At 40.8% G+C, this 24,305-nt stretch overlaps 1 protein-coding gene across 6 annotated transcripts in view; it reads left to right on the plus strand.

Annotated features, from left to right (window-relative positions):
• Positions 1-24,305, plus strand: part of mctp1a (multiple C2 domains, transmembrane 1a) — a 141,940-nt gene that overhangs the window by 58,048 nt on the left and 59,587 nt on the right. For all 6 annotated transcript variants that reach the window (XM_061672235.1, XM_061672229.1, XM_061672230.1 and 3 more), the window contains exons 6-13: positions 86-250; positions 351-481; positions 2,383-2,569; positions 10,631-10,724; positions 20,969-21,071; positions 21,685-21,787; positions 22,330-22,431; positions 22,866-22,940. In XM_061672235.1, coding sequence (XP_061528219.1) covers positions 86-250; positions 351-481; positions 2,383-2,569; positions 10,631-10,724; positions 20,969-21,071; positions 21,685-21,787; positions 22,330-22,431; positions 22,866-22,940 — 960 coding nt within the window. The remainder of the gene's footprint in view (positions 1-85; positions 251-350; positions 482-2,382; positions 2,570-10,630; positions 10,725-20,968; positions 21,072-21,684; positions 21,788-22,329; positions 22,432-22,865; positions 22,941-24,305) is intronic.

Genomic DNA, 24,305 nt, shown 5'->3' on the forward strand with positions numbered 1-24,305 from the left:
GTTCACTATGCGCGTTAATGTACGTACATATGTATGTCTGCGTGTGCATTTATGGTTGTGTGAATTTTCTGTTTGCCCACGACAGTGTCAGAGTATGCGGCTGTCAGATCTACACAGAAAAGCTCAGCTGTGGAGGGGCATCGTCAGCATCAGTCTGATCGAAGGTCGCGGCCTCCAGCCCATGGATGCCAATGGTCGAAGCGACCCTTATGTCAAATTTAGGATGGGCCACCAAAAGTACAAGAGCAAGGTAAACCCATTACTGTTCAATAATATTTTTTCCATATAAACTGAGACTTATGCACAATATAACACATTCATTGAATTGCATTTATTTTTTGTGGACTCAGACAATTCCCAAAACATTGAATCCTCAATGGAGAGAACAGTTTGACTTTCACATGTATGAGGAGCAAGGAGGCTACGTGGACATTACAGTCTGGGACAAAGATGCTGGCAAGAAAGATGACTTCATGGGAAGGTACAAAGATCTCTTTCAGTCTTCTAAGTTATTATTTTGTTTCCATCCCCAGGCCTTAGACAAACACAAAGTGCTGTCCAAGTATGCTATATTACCAAAAGTATTCGCTCACCTGCCTTGACTCGCACGTGCACTTAAGTGTCATCTGATTCTTAGTCTAGAGGGTTCATTATGACATCGGTCCACCCTTTGCAGCTAATAACAGCTTCAACTCTTCTGTGAAGAGTTGAAGCTGTTATCTTCTGCACAAGGTTTATGAGTTTTTAATGGGAATTTTTGACCATTGTTCCGGAAGCACATTTGTGAGGTCACAAACTGATGTTGGACAAGAAGGCCTTGCCCTTGAGGCCTTTTCACACTGCACTTCCTCAGTGTGAAAAGCCCCCGCGTCAAAGCGCAACGATGACGGCAACGGTGGTGCGGCCATCCCATATTTGGAAATGGTCACATAACAGCCTCAAGGAAGTCGGGAAGCTTTCCCCACTGAGTGAACCGCAATTCTGCGATATGTCTTTGTCATTGTTGGAAAAGAAAGCCCTAACTTTGCTCATTTTAAGGGGGAGGAGGTAACGCAGCAGCAAAAAAAATAATAAAAAATGGCAAGGGGAATATCCCGTACTAATTTTACGGCAGCATTTAGGTGTTTAAATTCGTTTGTGAGCATTCTAGTTCCAGGAAAAACGCTTCATGGCGTATTTCAGGTTGGGCTTTGAAAGCCTCCCGCAAAGATGTCTTGGTATATTATTTTTCTATTGGCTCAAAGTTCAGGATTGTCGTCGCGTGGGAAGTCCGTGTAGGGCACCACAATTATTATGCCTTTCTCCATTTCCCCCCTTGCCATTTACAGTACAAGTTCGCCAAAACAACACTCTTAAATAAGTCCGCCAGCCCCGCTCCCATTGGAGGAGCTTTTTGATGTCACTATGTCAACGCTTCAGAATAGAACAATTTTCTATCCGTTGACGCGACACTGAGCATCAGACGCCTGCTTTGACGCGACGCTTGGCGTCACATCAAAAAGCGCTGACATTCCCTCAGCACACACGCAATGAATGCGAAAGCCGAGGGTGTCAAACACTTTGCCAACTGCGGTGTGAAAAGGCCTTCGGTCGTCGCTCTAATTCATTCTATCGGAGTTCTATCGGGTTGAGGGGAGAAAGGAATTGTCCAAAATCTCTTAAATATTTTGGACAATTCCATGCTCCCAACTTTGTGGGAAGAGGTTGGGGATGGCAGGAGGACCTGGATGGGAGAGTTGGGGTGGATTAACTTGACTGGCCTGAACGGAGCCCTGACTTGAACCCGCTAGAACACCTTTAAGATGAATTAGAGCGGAAGTTGAGAGCCATGCAGGCCTTCTCGTCTAACATCAGTGTGTGACCTCACAATGCACTTCGGGAAGAAGGGGAAAAAAAATATTACATTCCTAAACATTGTGGAAAGCCTCCCCAGAAGAGTTGAAGCTGTTGCAAAGGGCGAACCAATATCATATTAAAACCAATGCATTAAAAATGGGATGTCACTTGAGTAAATTTTTGAGTCAAGGCAGGTGAGGGAATACCTTTGTTAAGTAAATTGAGGAAGACGTTTCTTTTTGTTCCAACCACAATAATCACTCTGGATATAATCTGCAGAGCCCTCAAATGCACTCGAGGCTAGGGATTGGGAACTAAAATCATAATACAACATTTGACAGTTAATATAATATACTGTATGATATAAAAAGTTTCCCACCCGTGCTTTGGGCCCCACAAAGGGGCATTCATGTTCACACATGGAATTTCTGTGTATTTTGCTTGGTTTATATTTCTGTTCTCAGTGATAACATGTATAGTATTTAAAGTATTTTTGTTGAGATGTGATGACGTTATTTCAGCACAGCTTGTATGGATGTCCTTTAGGTGTACAATCGACCTCTCCCTCCTTAGTAAAGAACACACACACAAGCTGGAGTTGCCACTCGAGGAAGGTCAAGGCGTGTTGGTGATGCTAGTGACGCTCACAGCCTCTGCTGCTGTCTCCATCTCAGACCTGTCAGTCAACGTGCTGGACGACCCGCATGAGAGGCACCAGATCAAGCAAAGATATGTGGGTTGTTTCTTTTCGCCTTAATTTTTCGATATTAGCGGCAAGTGAATGTATGTAGACAATATAAGTCCAAGATAGACATACAGCGGAATCTCTAAGGTGGAAAACAATCTACGTGATGTTGGTTGGTTTATAATTAAAATGTTTCTCAAAGGAAATTTTATCTTTGCCATCACTGACTAAACACACTTGGAGTTAATCCTATAACTTTTACACTACCTTTCGTCATATATTTTATTTTAAATGAAACTTCATACCACCTAAAAAAGTATCAATGCTGAAATAATAATGGTCTCGTCTCAATTTACTCACAAATGGTGATTTTTGAACTAAATAAGTGAAATTAAATAATTTCCCACACCGTATTGGTTGGCCATCACTGCTTTAGATTCTTACAAAGCTCAAATGTCATGCAATGCCTTTTTGGGGTGTTTGTCTTTCTAAAGTCCACTGTATTTTAGGTGGGGTTCCTTTGTCCATTTATATAAATAATAACATCTAATCTAATCCAACCCTCAACCCAAAATGCTATGAAATGGTCAATTCATCTAATAGTTTTAACTGGGAAAACACAAGGTTGTCAGAGCACTATGTCCACGCCACATGCTGGTTTGGTTCTGAGGATGAGATTCACACATAATTCTTATGCTATTAGTTTGTGTTGTGCATTTATAATAAATAGGTGTTGGCTCAGCGTGTTTGTAAAATAAATTGCCACTCAATTGCAAAAGAGTGACCTGAGGGCCTCATCTGCCCCAGAGGCCCTCCACATAACACAAAGCATTCACTTTTCCTTTGTCTTAGCCTGATTAACCCTTCATATCCGAACACCCTTGCTGCTTGCCCCAATTGACATACACTGGCACACAAGCTGTCAGTCAGGCATTTATACAAAATTAGAGCAATGTATTGCTACATAGTTTTAGAAGTGGTGTAGAACTCCACTGCATAATATGTTTAGGTTTCAGTTTTTATTTTGGTGACTATCATGGTTTATAAATGGGTGGCTCCAAAATATTAAGACTGTTCCTCAACCGGCGGCACAGTTCTGAGGACTGGCGTTCAATCCCCGGCCTCGCCTGTGTGGAGTTTGCATGTTCTCCCCGTGCCTGTGTGGGTTTTCTCCGGGCATTCCGGTCTCCTCGCACATCCCAAAAACATGCATTGTAGGTTAATTGACGACTCTAAATTGCCCGTAGGTGTGAATGTGAGTGCGCATGGTTGTTTGTTTGTATGTGCCCTGCGATTGGCTGGCAACCAGTTCATTGTGTACCCCGCCTCCTGCCTGATGATAGCTGGGATAGGCTCCAGCACGCCTGCGACTCTAGTGAGGAGAAGTGGCTCAGAAAATGGATGGATGGATGTTCCTCAACCTTCATAACCTCGGAGTGCCTTATTATTGGCTGGTTGCAAGAAGTCGGCCACTCGCCTCAGCACTGCAGCAACGCCGTATGATCAGAGGGGGGAGCTCTATGACCGAGAAAACCCACTGTGGCCCGCTGCGCTCACAAAACGGGGGTTTGGAGTGTGTGTGTAATAGGGGGCGAGAGGTAAAGGCTGAGGGTTGCACTGGTAGGGAAGGCGTGTAAAATTAAAAGAAAATGCTATTTCACCTCTTTCACAACTTGTACAGACCCCATTTTTCTGCTCGGCTGAAGGCCCAATTTTCTTTCCTTCCTTTTCCTGCTTTATTTCTCCCAACCACCTTCTCTCTACCTTACTTCCCATCATATTACCTCACTCAGCATCATCATCTCTTTGTCTGTCTCCAATGTCGCCTTCCCGTTAGATGATCAAATGGACACTTGAAGGTATCCGCCCATTAAAATAATAGTAGTCCTTTTCCCTACAAATGCTGTCTTTTAGTTATAGAATTGAATAAAGCTGTGGCTTATTAAAGAGGGCTGATAAGATTTAAGTACTACCACTAATATAGAATAGTTCTGTTCCCAGACCACTAATCTGCCCTGTCCAAATGCATGTATTTCATTTTTAATCTTCTGATAAAACCCATAAATTTATCTGTGTTATGTAATGGCACAGATAATGAATATTTGAAACGCATGTATATATATATTTCATTTTTTACTTCAAATGTTGGTAATATATTGGTCTAATATGATTGTTTTCATTAAGTTTTAAGTGGTGTTGAACTGCATTACATTATACTGTGAGCCACACATATTGTGGCTACATTATTTTCTTATCCATGGGAGCGGCTTAATATTACAAATATCTCTTAGGATAATGCAGTGTGATCCCATACCACTACAAAGTACAACCGCATAATATACATATTTGTCTTCTGACCATTATAAACTGTATGGAAGGAAGAATTTGTGATACATCTCTTGTATCGGCACTCATAGGTGTACCTATGAAATCTCTGTATTGAATATTGCATGTACACACATACAGTACAAACAGTATGCACTCCGTGTTTGTAAGTAGCTCACACATGTATTTCAACTGCAAACTACTTTAAATGCAGCAAGCAGCATTGCTATATGCAACAAGGTGCAATACACTCACTTAGTGACAATTGCCTTGGATGTGCTATTGCTCACTGTAACCTTTCCTTCATCGCTAATTACTGCTTCCCAGACGTGCAGGGAGACAGCCCGAACAGGAGAGGGAGAGATTTATGTATTATGATGGCAAAGGAGCACACACACTAATGGCTCTTAATGGGCCTGGGGTGGCCACGAGAAGGGTGGATGAGGGGAGGAGGAGGACATGGTGACCTCCGCTGAACAGTGGTGGCACCAACATACACACACACACACGTTAGGATAAAGGACACAAGCAGACAGATGGTCATATAACAAGCTGAAAGGAACTATCATAGAGACAGCAAAGTTTGTGAGTATGTGAAAACCTATCACTATGTTTCCACTCTATATAATAAATATAAAATGAAGCTGATACCGATGAAGTAGCAGCAGCTCTCAATTACAGTTGTAGCAGTTATACTGTAGCTTAGGAAAAATAATATACCAGAAATAGGTCACATACTGTGTATAACTGGTACTATACACTGCACATAAATATTAGCAGGCACAATTCCTTGACAAACATTTAACATTTCAACATTTTAGGTAAACCATCCGTCCATCATCATGAGGGTCACTGGTGAACTGGAACCTATCCCAGTTGGCTTTTGGCAAGAGGTGGCGTAAACCCTGAATTGGTCGCCAGCCAATCACAGGGCACATATAGACAAACAAGCATTCACACTCACATTCACACCTCTTCTTCTTCTTTTCCTTTCGGCTTGTCCCGTTAGGGGTCGCCGCAGCACATCATCCTTTTCCATGTAAGCCTATCTCTTGCATCCTCCTCTCTTACACCAACTGCCCTCATGGCTTCCCTCACGACATCTATCAACCTCTTTGGTTTTCCTCTAGCTCTCTTACCTGGTAGCTCCGTCCTCATCACCGTTCTACCAATATACTCACGCTCTCTCCTCTGGATGTGTCCAAACCATCGAAGTCTGCTCTCTATAACTGTCTCCAAAACATCTAACCTTGAGTGTCTCTCTGATGAGCTCATTTCCAACCTGGTCACTCCTAGAAACAACCTCAAAATCTTCATTTCTGCCACTTCCAGCTCTGCTTCCTATTGTCTCTTCAGTGCCACTGTCTCTAATCCGTACATCATGGCTAGCTTTACCACTATCTTATAAACTTTGCCCTTCATCCGAGCAGAGACTCTTGTTTCACACTCACATTCACACCTACGGACAATTTATTCCTCCTAGCATGCACGTTTTGGGAATGTGGAAGGAAGTCACAATACCCTTAGACAACCTACGCAACCAAAATATTAGGAAATGTAGGTTTACATTACTGTTAAACATTTACACAGAGATCAGACAATATGGCCACACCAGAGTGATAACCGAAGATACAAGAAGAAGCCACCTTTGCTCAGAGTGTTTTCTCGCTTGTCCCCTGATGAGAACCGAGGTGGTGGAGGTCCTGCGCCCGGCGAGAAAGCGTTCTGAGCAGCCACGGAGATGCCTGTTGCCCGTGGCTTTTCACAGCATGGCGAAAGTTCTCTGGAGCACTCTTGCCACCGACGAGCCGCTGAAGAGGACCGAGGTGGCATCGCTGTGTGGCGTGGGTGAGGCGGGAGCCCGTTCCGTGTGCATAAATCATTGAGAAGCACAATTCACCAAGCGTTGGATTGTTGGCCCTCTAATAGAGAATGTTAGCTGGCTGAGATTGGACATGTGGGTGACATCAGCTCCCCTTCATGTGTATTGAACTGGCGACGATGACCATCGCTGGCGACAATGAAGGCAAGCTTCGCTATTTCATCCACCACAATTCCATTAAAATTTACAAATATAGTTAAATATCGTTGTACAACACAACATACTGCATATTTACTTATAGATTGTATTAGAATGTGCATTCCGTGTGTATAAATAACTCCCACGATCAAACTCATTCGAGTCAGAACTAGGCATCGAAGGACATGACATTTATCGAGCAGATGCCACGATATGGACCAATCAGACTCAAGCTGTTTTCCATATTTAAGTAAACACTCACTGCAGCCCTCCCTCCACCAGTCGGGGTTTTATGGCAGAGTGGCCCGATGGAAACCTCTCCTCAGTGCAAGACACATGAAAGCCTGCATGGAGTTTGCTAAAAAACACCTGAAGGACTCCAAGATGGTGAGAAATAAGATGAGAGAAAATTTTCTCTCTGATGAGAGAAAATGGCTGTCCACCAACGTTCACCATCCAACCTGACCGAACTGGAGAGTATCTGCAAGGAGGATCCCCAAATCCAGGTGTGAAAAACTTGTTGCATTGTTCCCAAAAAGACTCATGGCCGTGTTAGCTCAAAAGGGTGCTTCTACTAAATACTGAGCAAAGGGTCTGAATACTTATGGCTGTGTGATATTTCAGTTTGTCTTTTTTAATAAATCAGCAAATATTTCCCAAAAACATTCTGTCAATATGGGGTGCTGCGTGTACATTAATAAGGAAAAAAAATACCTTAAACAATTTTAGCAAAGGTGGCACGGTGGACGACTGGTTATAACGTCAGCCTCACAGTTCTGAGGACCGGGGTTCAATCCTCGGCCCCGCCTGTGTGGAGTTTGCATGTTCTCCCCGTGCCTGCATGGGTTTTCTCCGGGCAATCCGGTTTCCTCCCACATCCCAAAAACACGCCTGCATTGGAGACTCTAAATTGCCCGTGGGTGTGAATGTGAGTGATCTTCCATTGCCGACCCCATCTGCCTCTCACCTTTCTAACTCGTCATTCTCCCAGGAAGCCCCTCAGTCTTCTGGCCCCCTTCAATTTTTCACTCTTTGTTATATTGCAGCCATTTGCTAAAATCAATCCATCCATCCATTTTCTGAGCCGCTTCTCCTCACTAGGGTCACGGGCGTGCTTGAGCCTATCCCAGCTATCATCGGGCAGGAGGCGGGGTACACCCTGAACCGGTTGCCAGCCAATCGCAGGGCACATACAAACAAACAACCATTCACACTCACATTCACACCTTCGGGCAATTTCTAGTCTCCAATGCATGCATGTTTTTGGGATGTGGGAGGAAACCGGAGTGCCCGGAGAAAACCCACGCAGGCACGGGGAGAACATGCAAACTCCACACAGACGGGGCCGGGGATTGAACCCTGCACCTCAGAACTGTGAGGCTGACGCTCTAACCAGTCGGCCACTGTGCCGCCCCTAAGAACACACTGATATAGTATTTATTTTTTTAGTTTTACTCCTTCATGCCCTCTCTTTGACTTGTTTTCACTTCTTAAATATTCTTGCAAGTGTTTGTATCCTAAGAGAAATCATGCCTTAAAACAAAGCGATCCCCTTTCCTCTGTATAAAGTTTAACACTGTCTCTCTATGTCTCGCTCTCTCTCTCTCTCTCTCTCTCTCTTTCTCACACATACACACATAGCCATACACACACACACACACACTCCTGTCACTTCCCCTTTACAGAGCTTTTGGACAATGATATCGCCGGAAACAGGCAGAGTCTGACAGAGTTGGTAATAATGAATTAAGTCTGTAGCCTGGCCTGACTCTGAGATTTAAATTATAATTACTCCTGTGGGGATGGACAGGGTTATTGCCAGAGAGAGAGAAATAAATTGAAGTGAAGTGCATTTCCACTCTTGCTTTTAAGACACGCCGACATGCTCCTCAATTTGGCCTCAGTGTACCTGAGTGTTTGGGCATGAACAAAAGAACCCATGTGTGCCTGCTTATGTGTGCGTGTGGCTGATAGGGCTGTTACTTTTGGATAAAAATGGTTTTGAACAAACACCTAATTTGTTTTCTTCAATGTGGAATCAATAAACTGTGGGTCGTGACCATTGTGGGTTCTCTCAGACCTATATATTTGTATTAAATTGTTGTATCTTTCCATTATACACTAACCTGTTTACCCTGCAGTTTTCTTTAGATTATTGTAGGAGCAAAGTTACTTTCACTAACTGCTTATGTGCCCCCATAATATACAGTGGATCTAAAATGTCTACACACCCCTGTTCAAATGCCAGGTTTTTGGGAAGTTTCAAAGTAAGAGCAAGATAAATAATTTCAAAACCTTTTCCACCATTAATTAATGTGACCTATGACTTTTATGCAACTCAATTGATATTTTTTTGTATCTTTTCGAGATTTATTTAAAAGTTAAAAATCAACTGAAAAAGCGCAGTTTTATAACTGGGACGTGGCTGTGTTCAGAATTAACCAATCACATTCAAAACTCATGCTAAATAGGAGTCAGCAAAAATCTGCCAGCATTTAAAGAGCTTCTGATTAACCCAAACTAAAGTTGAGCTATTGTTTTTATTTTTACTTAACCTCTCAAAAACATAAAAAAACATATATTGAGTTGTAAAGGTTATAGGTCTCTTTAATTATTTACGTTGGTCTCTCTTTTTTTTTTTTTTTTTACTACCACAAATTACATTTTAAATAAGAGGCTCATCCACACAAATGTTTAAATTTTTCATGAGTAAATTCAATTATATGCTTTAAAAAAAAAAACTCCATCTTAAGCCTGTGGTGCACAGACAGATGCTTGTAAATGTAAGCATGAGAGATAATGGAAACCTGTCAGGACAGAGTTTGCTCTGCATGTATGAGTAACCTGACTCCTTGTTTAGCCGCAGTATCTTTACTTATGAGTGTCAGTAGGTGTTTCTGTTCACTACTAGAGTGGGTGTGGCGTAAAACCAGAGTGAAGTGCTCGTGTGTTTGTATGTGTAAATATATTAACCTCGCTATTCACGCCTCACTGAGTTTGTGTTTTAACGTGAATGTCTCGATTGTTGTATTTTTAGTGTCGCTGCCCGAGGTTCCAGTTATTGTCAGGCTACACAGAACAAGTGCAAACTCACAGGCTAAGGCTACACCCAATAAATCTTATTCACATCCATTTCTATATATTTTACCAATTACACTGATTATCGTCACAGGTTCCTGCATATTATTGTTTTTTTTGTCCTTTGGCTGACTGATTGTTCCACCTTTCATTTTTAGAATGCATAAAACATTACAAGGCAACAAGGAGCTCCTTTACGAATGTAAGCATAAAGAAACTACGACTAGCTGAAATGAGCATGTATAAGACTGGTGTCGAAATGTTACAACCTTTGCATTCATTTTCAACTGTAAAAGATGTATGGGATTGAACTCACTTATTCATATTCATTGCACTTCTGTATTTCATTCATACGATAGCATTGTCTTTATGCTATTTTTGTGACCCTTCTCAGTTATACTCCCCCCATCGTATATCAAATGGTTTCTATTTCAGTCTATAGTATAGAACTGAAAAGTGTATCAAACGAGCACACAGAGCTACTCGTGAAAGGAAATCTGCTCATTTATCCTCTTGTTGGACGTGGCTATAAATGCCAGCTCTATATTTTTAAATAAGGGCTGGTAAAGGACATTTTCTACCCTTTTCCTTCCTTAATGAAATGTCAGGCTATTGACCCATCTTTCTCTTAAATGCTAATTTGCCAGCCTCTTTGACCTTTCACCCCGGTCCTTATACCGTTTCAGAGCTTGTGGAGGTCATTGCACAACCTGAAAGACGTTGGGGTGGTGCAGGTAAAAGTCATCCGGGCTGAGGGACTGATGGCAGCAGATGTCACAGGTAAGATGGCAACGTCACATAACCTCCTATGAGCCTCATGTACTATATCAAAAATCAAATATATATATATCAAATACTGTATGTTTGTCATGCTGTGCTTATCACACATTTAGCACATTTAGGGATTACAATAGAGATGAGCCAAACCCTCGCGCAAGTCCAACAGGTTCTACTTGATGTGTAATTGCCAGGTGTCATGATACATCACTTAATAGATGTGTATTACACATAAAATGCAGTCACTGTAGTAGTCTCGCCACGCTGCACTATTTGCATATCTGTTGTTGACCAATACTGGCCACTCATGGCAGAGTAACATCTGCCCCATTTGCACACTGACTGAGGAGTATCTGCAACATTTGCACAATCAACATTGTCCCAGATTATCGCACTACTAGTCATTTTAAGATGCATACATTCCTTGAAGTCTCGGCGCCCTTTGCACAATAGTCATTGCACCAGACTATTGCTATATTAGTCATTCGAACTGCTCTAAGTGCTAGAGGATCTTTTTGCACAATTGTCAAAAAAAATAAATAAATAATAATTTTTACCGGCATTACCAGATAACTAGCAACCCTTTATTGCTCAGTGACTGTTTTTGTCAATGTCTTTATGTCTAAGCAGTGTTCTCTGTCAATTGACTGTCTGTTGTCGTACTAGAGCGGCTCCAACTACTGGAGACAAATTTTGTATATCCAAAGTTTTTTGGACATACTTGGCAAAAAAAGATGATTCTGATTCTGATTTGAAAGTACAGATAAAGAGTCTTTGAAGCTTGGGAAGGGGTTTTGGGCCAGGTCATGTAATGTGCCATAAACCAGAGATAGGACGAGGAAACTCACGTTTGTTGTCGTTGTAGCAAAACACCAAACAACCCAGGGTACAGGCAAAGGTGCTAAGGCAGAACTTGTGGTCGGGGCAGAAGACCAAGGGGAGTCTTGGGAGACTAGCAAGCCAGGAAGGTTAGGGGCAGACAGGGTCGGCAACAGAAGAGCTATAAGTGCTGGAGAGTCTTGCATGGGTGTGTAAACAATTTGTCAGCGAGTCAGTGATCAGGAGAGCCTTAAATATGTGGGCATGGCTGACTGGCTGAGGTGGGCGTGGCTCAGTGGCAGAGTGGAGGGGTGAGTGGGAAAACACCGGGACAGTACAATGACCAGTGGTCCCAATAATTCATCCCATAACAGATATTTATTACAGGGAGATCCCCAAAGTGGAATACAACCTGACTTCCAAGTTAAGAAAAATAAAATATAGTAAATATGGTAACGTGGTTGAAACTGTTCCTGTCATGAAAATGAATTAACTGTACTGGCAATGAAAAAGCAAAGCAATTTAACATTTCAAGTATGAAGTTTACAGTATAGTAAAACTAAACTAAAACTATAATAACTAAATAAAATAGTGTTCCCTCGTTTTTCACGGTTAATGGGGACCAGAACCCCCCGTGAAAGGTGAAAAACCGCGAAGTAGGATTTGCCCCCCCTCTAGGAATTTTCGGGGATGTGTATGAGGGTACCAGAATGTTTAAAATATGTAAAAAGTATTTATACTTTACATGTTTGATACAAAGATTAAAACAATACACGTATTTACTTCCATCCATCCATCCATTTTCTGAGCCACTTCTCCTCAGTAGGGTTGCGGGCGTTCTGGAGCCTATCCCAGCTATAATCGGGCAAGAGGCGAGGTACACCCTGAACTGGTTGCCAGCCAATCACAGGGCACATAGAAACAAACGACCATTCGCACTCACAGTCATGCCTACAGGCAATTTAGAGTCTCCAATTAATGCATGTTTTTGGGATGTGGGAGGAAACTGGAGTGCCCAGAGAAAACCCACGCAGGCACGGGGAGAACATGCAAACTCCACACAGGCGGGGCCGGGGATTGAACCCGGGTCCTCGGAACTGTGATGCTGACGCTCTAACCAGTCGGGCCACTGTGCCGCCTGGCTGTATTTTTTGAATTTTTTTTTTGGAATGAATATTTTGGAAAAACCCGCGAAGCACTGAAGCCGCAAAACGTGAAGCGCGAAGTGGCGAGGGAACACTGTAATGTGTATTGTTCTTATTGTACTGAGAAGTGCAGGCCCTTTCCTCAGTAGTATTAAGTATTCACCACCTTTGTGCCATACTTGGTCAGTGCGCTTTAGGCAGCAATTATAGCTTGACTGGTCTTTTTGAATATGATACCACAAGCTTGGCACACTTTGGGCAGTTTCACCCATTCCTCTTTGCAGCATCTCTCGAGTACCTTCAGGGTGGGTGAGGAATCTCTGCACACAGCCATTTTCAGATCTCTCCAGACATGTTCAGTCGTAGTTAAGGACATTCACAGAATTATCCTAAAGCCAATATTTGATACCTTGGCTGTGCTGAGGCTTGTTGTTCTGCTGAAAGATAAACCGTTCCCCCAGTCTAAGGTCATGATCGCTCAGCAGCAGGTTGTCATCCAGGATGACTTTGCACATACTGTTGCTGCATTCATCTTTACCTCAATCCTGACTAGTCTCCCATTTCCTGGCAGTGAAAAACATCTGCACAATATGCCACCATGCTTCACTGGCATTCACGACAAAGAGTTCAATCTTTCAGACATGAAAATCTTGTCTCTCATGGACGGAGAGTCCTTCAGGTGCACTTTACTAAGGAATGGCTTCCGTCTGGCCACTCTCACTTCCGAGCAGCTCTAGGAAGTGTCCTGGTGGTTCTGAACTTCTTCCATTTACAGATGATGGATACCAGCATGCTCATTTAAACATTTAAAGGGGCAGAATTGTTTCTGTACCCTTCCGCAAATCTGTGGCTTGAGACAATCCTGTCTCTGTAGTTTACAGACAAATCTTTGACTTCATGTTTTTTTTTTTTCTCTGCCGTGCACTGTGAACTGAAGAACCTTAAATAAACAGGTGTGTGCCTTTCTAAATCATGTCTAATAGACTGAATTTACTACAGGTGGACTCCAAATAAGCTGTAGAAACTGATCAGTGGAAACTTTCTTTCTTTTTCCCCCTTTTTAATTATAAAGAAATCTGCAAAAATGTTACCATTATGGGGTGTTGTTTGTAGAATTTTGAGGGGAAAAAAAATATTTTAATACAGTTTTGAATAGCGTAAAATGTTGAATGAGTGAAATGCTGTGTGTCTTCATTTTCCGTTTACTATCTTTGTTAGAATGACAGTAACTTTAACATTTGATTGATTTTATTTAATCATGTCGACAATGTGTGGGGCACATTGTACACCACCACCTAATTCAGCCAGAAATATAGTAAGTGTGTAATTTTGGTTTGAGGGATTTCATTTTTGAGACTTAGAGAGTGAGTTAAAGTCTTCTTTATGGTGGACGCTAAATTTGTCTCTGTGTTTTTAGGGAAAAAGATGCAGGGTGCTCATTTAAATAATAGAGAAAAAGTGTGCATTTGAACCAACAAATCTCCCCCCTACCCTCCCCTTCCCTCCCTTTTCTTTCTCCAGTTGCTCCCACCGAAGCCTCCATTCTCCATTAATTCTTACTTTTAATTAGGTCTGCAGTGGACAGGCCTACTTTTTCACTCTGTATTATCTAGTTGAGAGAAGAGAAAGAGTATGTGTGAGCCTGTGCGTGTGTGTGTGTGTGTGTGTGTGTGTGTGTGTGTGTGTGTTTCTCAATTCGGAGCAACCACAGTGTGTTAGCCAATACAAAGTGGAACTGCTTGATTTGGGTTATTGAGACTGGGGCAGCCAGAGAGCAGCGGCTAATGGCTCTTGTATTTCACTCGGAGCTTAAATTTACTCCGTGACCTTGTTTCACAGCTCATCATTCAGTCTGCGCTTCATGGTTAACTTCCAGAAACATTAACACGGTCGGAAAAGTTGTTTATTTATTTACTTTTTGCTTTTCACCTTGCTCCTCCTGTTTTTACATCAGACTCTAGAGCACAGCAATAGCAATCTTAAATACGTGTTTTGTGTACTGGTGCGGTGTCTTATTTTCCCACTAGAATTATTATTATTTTTTTTAATAGAATATAATGAATGATTCAACTTGTGTGTCATGACTTAATGCTTTAATTCAATTCATTGTGCTGCTCCTTCTAGTGCGCCTGCTTTGGCCACCAGGGGCCAGTATAATAGTCATACAGATACATATTGTACATATGATATAGAGTTACCACTACTCTCAGTGACTCAGTAAGGTGCTATAATTCGTAATAATTCATCGCTGTCTGTTACATGTTGCTCCAGTGTTTGTATTCAAATATTAGTTGATTAAAGGATTATAACACCACAACTATCGATGCTAATCTGTAGCCCATCTATGATGTTTTCCGTTATGTGTTAGCATTGAGCTAACAGGTCCATTCATCAGGCAAAGTTGTTTGGTCGTTTGAACTACAAAACATGTAATTCTCTTGTTCTATGCTTTGTTTGACTGTAAACGTCAACTGGAAGTTGCATTGAACAGCTCGAAGCCTCTTTTTGAAAGAATTGTTCACTATCTGCACAACTACTGCTTATTGTGAAATGAGTTGCATTCACTGCCACAATACAGTGCTCATATCTGAAGTTTGCCCTCACAAGTCGAGGCACCACATCGGCTGAACAACGGCTCATATCTTGTAATACGTAACATGTATCTCAAGGCACCACTGTATTAATCTTAATTTATTTATTAATCCTTGCTTATTTGATAGACATATTTTCCCACCGTGAATGTATTATTCTTTCCCCTACAGAGATAGTAAAGGGAAGATGATTCAAATGACAGGCAAAGGTGCTTACGCCTGTGTGCCAGTGTGTGTGTGACAGGCAGATACAACAGCTCTGTAAGAGCCGCATGAGAGCCCTCAGCACATGAACACCCTGTTTTATCAGTTGAGCCAAGAAGAGGGTCAGGAGCGATGCGAGAGACAAACAGACGAACAGACAGAGAGGGAGATGGGAGGTCAGAGAGAGAAAAATAGTTCACTCTCTCTTCTCTCGTCCCCATTCATGCTGCCTGTCTGTCTCCTCTCTTGTCTCCGCTCTCCTTTTCTTTTTCACATCACACTCCGGCCATCTCTTACTCTTAATTGAAGTGCTTTTGTGGTGTAGAACGAGAAGAATAACTGAAAATAGTCTCAAAAGCCAACAGTTCCCCTTGTCTTGCCCCTTGAGTAGATGCTTTACTGTGAGACATTTCAATAGTAATGCATTATACGCAATTTCACATCCAGCTTGAGCACCACGGATGGCATTTACTTCATTACCTCCCTCAAGCACTCTGTCTTTTGCTACTGTATTTTTTTTATTGTATTCTTTTTTTTCTCAAATAGCTTCCAAGGATAGTCCCCTTAATTTTGTCGAGAGCTATGTATTGATGTAATAGAAGCATAATTAAATAAATGATATTATTAAATCATACAAATGCTGTTGTTTGTAATTTGTTTATCGTTGTAAAAACGGCTGTCAATTCAAAATTTGTATTAAAGTTGCTGTGTGTATGCTGGGTCTAAAACTGTAATGTCATGGACACAAATAAGGAAAATTCAGTTTAACATGATATCATCATATTTCATCACATTCTGTTGTGATTTGCTGCGCTTGTTTAGTATTATCACAAGTTGATCCCTTGGCTTCCTAAAGTCTGGACATGGGTAAAACTTTAGCTACAAAATCAACGCCCCAAATGTTTGACAATTTGGAGGTCAGCCAAAATGTTCGGCAAAAATATTCCCCAAACTCAGCAATTGTGTGATGCCACAACAGATGGGTACAAGTGATGGCATAGAGAAGTGATTCTCAAAGTGTGGTACGAGTCCCACAAGTGGTACGCAAGCTTCCTCTAGTGGTACGTGAAATAATCACTGAATTAAATGTTTTAATTATGCAGATTGTTACCATGGCTTCAACTTTTTTTCCCCAATCCAATACCAATCCATTTGTCATCTCAAGTGATGCATATTGTAGTACTAATTAATGGCTTTTAAGTACAGTTTTTACAATTAATTTAAGTACAGTTTTTACAATTTTACTTAATTTGCCTTGTTAACACTTTTTACTGTTGTCAAATAGGTAGTGTAGTTAAAATGTACCCTAAATTTTAGAGTTCCTTACCTATCCAAAGGCCATCCATTTTCTGAACTGCTTATCCTCACTAAGGTCGCGAGTGTGTTGGCGCCAATCTCTGGGGCGTACACCCTGAACTGGTCGTCAGCCAGTTGCAGGGCACTCGCACTCACATATCCACTTACGGACAATTTAAATTCTTCAATTATCCTATGCATGTTTTTGCAATGTGCGAGGAACCCGGAGTGCCCTGAGAAATCCCATGCAGGCATGGGCAAAACTGTCCACAGGAAGGCCGGATTTGAACCTGGGACCTCAGACCTGTTAGGCAGATGTGCTAACCAGTTATTCACCATGTCGCCATCCATCCATCCATTTTCCGTACTGCTTCTCCTCACTAAGGTCACGGGCATGCTGGAGCCTATCCCAGCTATCTTTGGGCGAGAGGCAGGGTACACCCTGAACCTGTCGATCGCAAAAAAACATTCACACTCACATTCACACCTACGGGCAACCTACCTATTCAATCAACCTACCACGCATGTTATTGGGATGTGGGAGGGAACCGGAGTACCCGGAGAAAACCCACACAGGCACGGGGAGAACATGCAAACTCCACACAGACGGGGCCGGGATTCGAACGCCAGTCCTCAGAACTGTGAGGCAGAAGTGCTAACCAGTCCCATGTCGCCAACCTATCTAAAATAATAATGAAAATGTTAGATGATTTTCATGGATTATATTTACCACTCCAAAATTGTTTTTTACATTGATGCAATTAATAGCATAAAAGCTCATGACAAGTGTTAAAATGACCAGAGAAGCTTGCCAACATCCATCCATCCATTTTCCGTACCGCTTCTCCTCACTAGGGTCGCGGGGCGTGCTGGAGCCGATCCCAGCTATCATCGGGCAGGAGGCGGGGTACACACTGAGCTGGTTTCCCAGCCAATTGCAGGGCACATACAAACAAACAACCATTCACACTCACATTCAAACCTACGGGCAATTTAGAGTTGTCAATTAATGCATGTTTTTGGGAGGAAAACCGGAGTGCCCGGAGAAAACCCACGCAGGCATGGGGAGAACATGCAAACTCCACACAGGCGGGGCCGGGGATTGAACCCCGGTCCTCAGAACTGTGAGGCTGACGCTCTAACCAGTCGAGCTTGACAACAAATGGCACAAATTCCATGGAGTGTGTTATTATCTTTTTGTATGACAGTTAAAAATGTTACAATGTTACTTAAAACATTGACTGAACAGTTATTTTGTTGAAAATATTTTACAAATTGTCTAGTAGTAAATTAACTGACTTTGCATGTCATACGTTCAACAGATTGCATTTGAATTTGAGATCCCACAGTATTGTAATCCTATTCACCCAATTGTTTTGCCGGTGACACATTTTTGTGCCTTGGCAGAGGTCTGTGTGAGTGTGCAAAACTTTCGATTCAAGAGCCTAGCCTGGTAAAAGTGATGAAATGCAAGAAAAATGCAAATAAAGTCTTGAATTATAATTAATTGTGATGAGCACATCAAACTCCCGACCAACTTTAAGCTTTCCTGCGAGGCAATTACAGCCGCTTCCTCATCCGTGCCGTATTCATCCTCCACACTTATCTTAGGGTGCCCAGAAATGAGTTTGCACCCGCTCCCCTCCACACACCCTCTGGAGGCACGGTTTAGATGTGACCCGATGTGGGAGGAGTTTTACCTGGATGGTGGATCAATTGGAAGCGTGTAATGGTGAAGACAGTTGCCTCTGGTGGAAGCCGCCAATAGGGTGAAAGTTCATCACCGGTGTCAACTGACTCTCTGCGGCACCAGAGCCTGTCAAGCCATTAAAAAAACCTGAATATTAGCATGGAAAATGGGGGTCTGTGGTAACATTTTTCATCCCTTCATTTCGTTGATTGCAATCAAATTTAATTAGTCTTGATTTTTTTTCATAATAGTGAAAGCTGTGGAAGCTCCAGGATGATTTGAAATACATGTATTACTTTAACTCTTTATCGGCACTGATTCAAATAATTGAAATGCATTAAAATTCAAATGTTCAACCTGAGGCGAATTATTGGAGTATATTAATAGATTTATTTTTAAATTTGTGACTTTTTTTCGGTTGTTTATTGTTAATATCATGTGTCGTTATAATCGAGATATATATATTGTTTTTATTAATTGTCATAGTCATGATCTGTCTATGCTTGTTTCATGGCTCTAGCCATAAAGTTCTCTATTTTTACCAAATATGATGTTTTCCATAAAGGCTTGAAATTTTATGTACAGTGCTTAACATTAATAACTGCACCCCAATAGATGTGTTACAAAATATTGTTTCCTCTCAGAATCAATATTTTCTATGGCATATGTACAAACAAATTAATTTAATGTCACAAAAATGTGTATAAACCAATAATCTATTCATCCATCGATCCATCCATGAAGCCATTTATCCTCTGCAAGAAGCAGGGTTACACCTTGGCCTGGTTGCCAGCTAATCGCAGTACTCGGAAGCATTTCCCCATATGCCGATTAGGCCATCCAAGCAAATGCTCAGGGTGCCATGGCCTCCAGGGGCACCCACAAAATCAAGGAAACAATAACCTTAAACATAAATGTATGAAAATTAGTTTTTACTATTAACTTTGAAAATGAAAATGTGAACATAGATTCAAATGTAAAACATTGCCCAATTAATATTGTACAAATGACAATACCAAATAATTACCCCACTCACATACAAAAGCCTGGGTATTTATAGTGATAACTATATAGTATTAATAATATACCAAAGGAAAGAATAACACACACAGATGCGTGCAGGAGTATGCACCCCTTAATCCTTTGTCTATTTGAATGTATCTTCTTTGCTATGGTCGGAGTCATACGTGTCGATATCCACTTCAAACACGCTGCATCAATAAGAGCTCCAACAACTGATATGAGAGGCAACACCTACGGCACCGCATTGATCACTGTGACATTTGCTTTGCACACCCACTAAATGTCCTGCCCTTGTCACAACATTTGAAGAAAATCACACGGATCGATGACACTCACATGAGGACAAATGGCGCGCACACACGCACACACACACGCACACACACACACACACACACACGCACGTACAAATGCCACTGGGGGATTGAGCTCAAATTCAGCCTCATTGAGTCTTATGCGTCTAATATTCTGATTTCAGTCCTCTTAATATTTTCCCCAGGACTTGGGTGACATATTTTGTTTAAATCTTCTTGCCCCAGCCTTTTCACTACATAATGAATTCAAACAAATAAAACAAATACACGTCCAACACATTATTTTGTTGATTGAGAATGAGGCACAAGTTGATAGAAAGGTGTTATATAAATCTGAAATTTTTGAGGAAAGTTAACATGGTGAACTGGCTGGCAAGATAATTAATGTGAGTCTAATAAATATAATAATATTATTGTAAATACGTAGGATTTTATTAACTTGGATAGATGTAATATGGGATTACTTTGAAAATGTTTGCTATTTTTCCTTTATTAGTTGGTTGCAGAAATTTATTTTGTCTTCTTGTAATTCCTTTTCATTATTATAGTATTTATTGTGATGTAATCTGTTACCAGTGGGGGTCCTAGCTTGAATAATACCCTGTGCGAGACCCCCATTTGTACCCATGTTTTGTTTAAAATAGATGGAATTGTAAACAAATAAGAATACAGCAACAGCAAAGGATAATTAGTATTAAGGTAACAAAATTGCATTGGATCAATAAAAGAAAGCCAAGCCAAGCTGCCCTGTGCAGCCGTACATATTGCATATGCCAGAAACTGCCACTGCCTTTTACCATTTATAACGACACACATCCTTTCATATGTATTTTTAGCTCGTTGTTATGAATGTCAGGTATAATAATAATACAAATATTAATAATAATAATAATCATAAAATACAATGTATATATGTATATTTATATATGTATTATGCTTATATAAATGTGTGTACGTATGTAAGTTCAGCAGCTGTCGTGGTCCAGGTTAGAGTAGATGTTGCACAACTTGCTTTATGTCAGAGATTGGGGGTATAACAAAGCTTCTTCCCTTTTATTGAAACGTTACAGTAGAGAAAGCATCTACTCTGTTTTTTTAAAAATTATTATTTTTTTAAATAAATGTATCAAGGCCTTTCAAGTATTTTTCCTCTCCTTTTCCTGTCTAGGTAAGAGTGACCCTTTTTGTATAGTGGAGCTGAGTAACGATCGGCTGCAGACTCACACCGTTTACAAAAACCTTAACCCAGAGTGGAACAAGGTCTTCACTTTGTGAGTCTTGTTTTTTTTTTTTTTTAAACTGCACCAATGCTAACAGAAATGTACAATAGTAATTTAAGTAAAGAAAATACGTTGTTTTGTGTTTGTTTTTCTGCTCAGTGACTTTCAACTGGCTTATTGGGCTATAGGTAGTATACTGCTAAATACCGTAGCAGGGTGATGGTGATACATCAAACTTCACATACTGTAAGGTCTTGAATATCTGATACATTTTTATTGAGTCCAAAGGCAAGGAATTCCCAGTGATGGGACGAGTTAATTTAATCATTCTTTGAGTGCACATCGCCCACATAGCCTCTTTTCTATACATAACATCACCCATCTCGATAGCCTACTTTTACAAATATGACACAGCTCTATTTTAACTTGGACTTGATCGAAATGTAGTGCAATGACTTATAATGTTTATTTGATATGTTTTGACAGTCATGCTAATTTAGAAGAGGATATTAAAAATATAAATAAATATACAACTTTTGTTATGCCTCGTGGGTCATTTCACATTTCACATGTCTTCAAAATGAAATTAGTCTTCTGTGTTGTGTCCTAGCTTTTGAAACTGTTAGCATGCTGTTCACTGGTCTTTTCTCGACGTGTGATCCAGTAACGTGAAGGACATTCACTCAGTACTTGAGGTCACCGTTTACGACGAGGACCGAGACAGAAGCGCAGACTTCCTGGGGAAAGTGGCCATTCCTTTACTAAATGTGAGTCCAACTGCTGATTGTTCTGTGTGATTCCTTGAGGTAAGTTGAGAGAAACTTTAGGGATGAAAACACACAGTTGAAGTTATAAAAAGCATAGGTTATTTTTGCACATGTACTGACAAGCTGGTTAGATGACAGGAAGGTAAAGCGATGAAGAAGACTGATGAGTCAAAAAAGAGATTGACAGATGAGAAGAAAGTAAGGATGTGAATGAGGCGTTATGAAAATGACACTGATCAAAGATGAAATGGCACCATTCGCCGTCTCGTGTATTTCTGAAAATATATTTATATACGTGTGTCTTGTGACTGAAGCGTTTGTCGTATATATCCGCGCTGGGCTGTACAGTGTGATTCCCCAGGATAGTTAATTTCTGTTTGACAGAGGCGAGCTGCTGTGGGTAATGAACAGGTACTTGTCAGAGTTGCCACAGTTGTTTTGGGTTCCCTGTCAGAGCCGGCAGCTGGGGTTCAAAGGTGGCCCGGGGAGCCGATTCAGTCGGGTATTGCCAGACAGACGCCTGTCATGTCCCTCTCCCACAGATCCAAAATGGAGAACGCAAAGCCTACGCCTTGAAAAGCAAGGAGCTGACAGGGCCAACAAAGGGGGTCATCTTTCTTGAAATAGACGTGATTTTTAATGCTGTAAGTTTATTTTTTTATTTTTTATTTTTTTTTGCTCATTAGATTCCCCTCTCATATTTAAAAAAAAGTATTTGTCCCCCATACTTTCCTCTCATTGCTGTTGTCTTAATTCTGTTTGTCCTTCCCTTCACTCACATCTCCTTCCTTGTCCCTTGCTCCCTCATCTTCATTTTCGGTCTAATTATGGAAGTCCACTCTCAGCATCCTTTGTTCACCCATTCCCTGTCGCTGTGTGTGTCGTCCTGTAGCCGCCATCTTACTACTCACACCCACCCGCTTGCTCCAACCTCTCACACGAGTGCGTGTGCACTATGCATGTGTTGCAATGTGACAACAGAAATGTGTAAAACGTTCGTAACAAGGCCGGTTTGACGGCCGGTCATCTCATTCATTTGTGTAAATATTTCACTTTGTTTTTTTGCGTTGTCCTCCAGGTGAAGGCTGGTCTCAGGACGCTGATCCCCATTGAGCAGAAGTACATAGAGGAGGAGCCCAGAGTGTCCAAACAGGTAAATGACTTGCTAAGGTGCCCTAATTCCTCTACACCACATCATATACAAAATAGGACAAAATGGCTTGAATTTTGGAAACAGTGGTAAAAAATTTAACTTTATTTCATATCAAATAGATATTTTAGTCAGTTGCTTATTCAATGGAGAAATTATGCTCAACAAAAAGTTTGCATACAAAAGCAATCAAACAAAAAAAACGTTTTTTGCGTGTGTTTTGAACACGCATTTAAATGCGTTTAAATGCGTGTTCAATTGAAGATACAAATTTGTTGGATCATGACAAAACTTTACATACAATATGTGATTTAAAATGGTTTTGTTTCCTTTTATTTATTTAATTTAATAAGGAAAATACCAGTTTTGAGTATGTACAGTATATACAATAGAATGGTTCAGATACAATGTAATCGTTGTGCAACTCCAAGTTTGTGTTATCAAAATTTTAAAAAAGGATTGAAAAATAAAGATAATATAAAACTATACTAAACAAGAGAACGTTATGCAGTGAAACTAGATGTTAAAATGAATTATAATAATTTAAATCCTCTAGAAACATTATATTTTGTACATATTTGTGTTACTCCTTATCCCAACTATACTTTAATTTTCTTTTCTTTTAAACAAACCAGTTTAAATTCATATTTTAGGCGTGTGCCTGGGACTTCACTCAGTCCTAGTACCCTAACATATTACCCTCTCTGAAAAACTTTGAATATTCCACAAGTCACATGGTCCACAGGACTTTGCATCATTCAGATCCTCTGCAAGGGAAGGCCAAAAGTAAGTTCTTTACATTTGATGATATTTCAACTATGACTGGTAGGGTTAAAATCTCTGCTTAGTCCTGTTTCCTAAATTATGTTGTTATTTGTTCATTTTTTAAATTATTTTGTTGTTGTTGAATCTCTACTATGCTTAGTGTCAACATGCTATATTAGCAGAAATACCATGTGGCTTATATTTCATGTATTTGCTAATTCTATTCTAAAATGTCACTGCTCTTACTTTCAGTCCTGTTACTCAAATGAGTACTTTCAGTACAATAAAACAATGACATAAACAAATTAATTTGCCTGAGATGGGCCAATACACATTTTGAGTTGTTTAATATGTGCATTATCAGATTTAGAGTTAAAAACAGGCAGAAATGTGGAAGTTACGACAAGCAAAGGGCACCGATTTGGTGTAATGGCCCAAATATGTAATTTTGAAAATCTTGGAAATTAATGCTAAAAGTGCATAAATTGTAAAAAGTGAAGGATCCCTACAGCCACCACTGTACCTCTTGTCCTACCCCGCTGTCGTACGCACTAACCAGCGCGCTACTCAGGAGAGCGGCATCTCATAAAGCCCAACAACTAT

Source organism: Phycodurus eques, chromosome 3, assembly GCF_024500275.1.
Source record: "Phycodurus eques isolate BA_2022a chromosome 3, UOR_Pequ_1.1, whole genome shotgun sequence".
In the NCBI taxonomy this organism is placed as follows: Eukaryota; Metazoa; Chordata; class Actinopteri; order Syngnathiformes; family Syngnathidae; genus Phycodurus; species Phycodurus eques.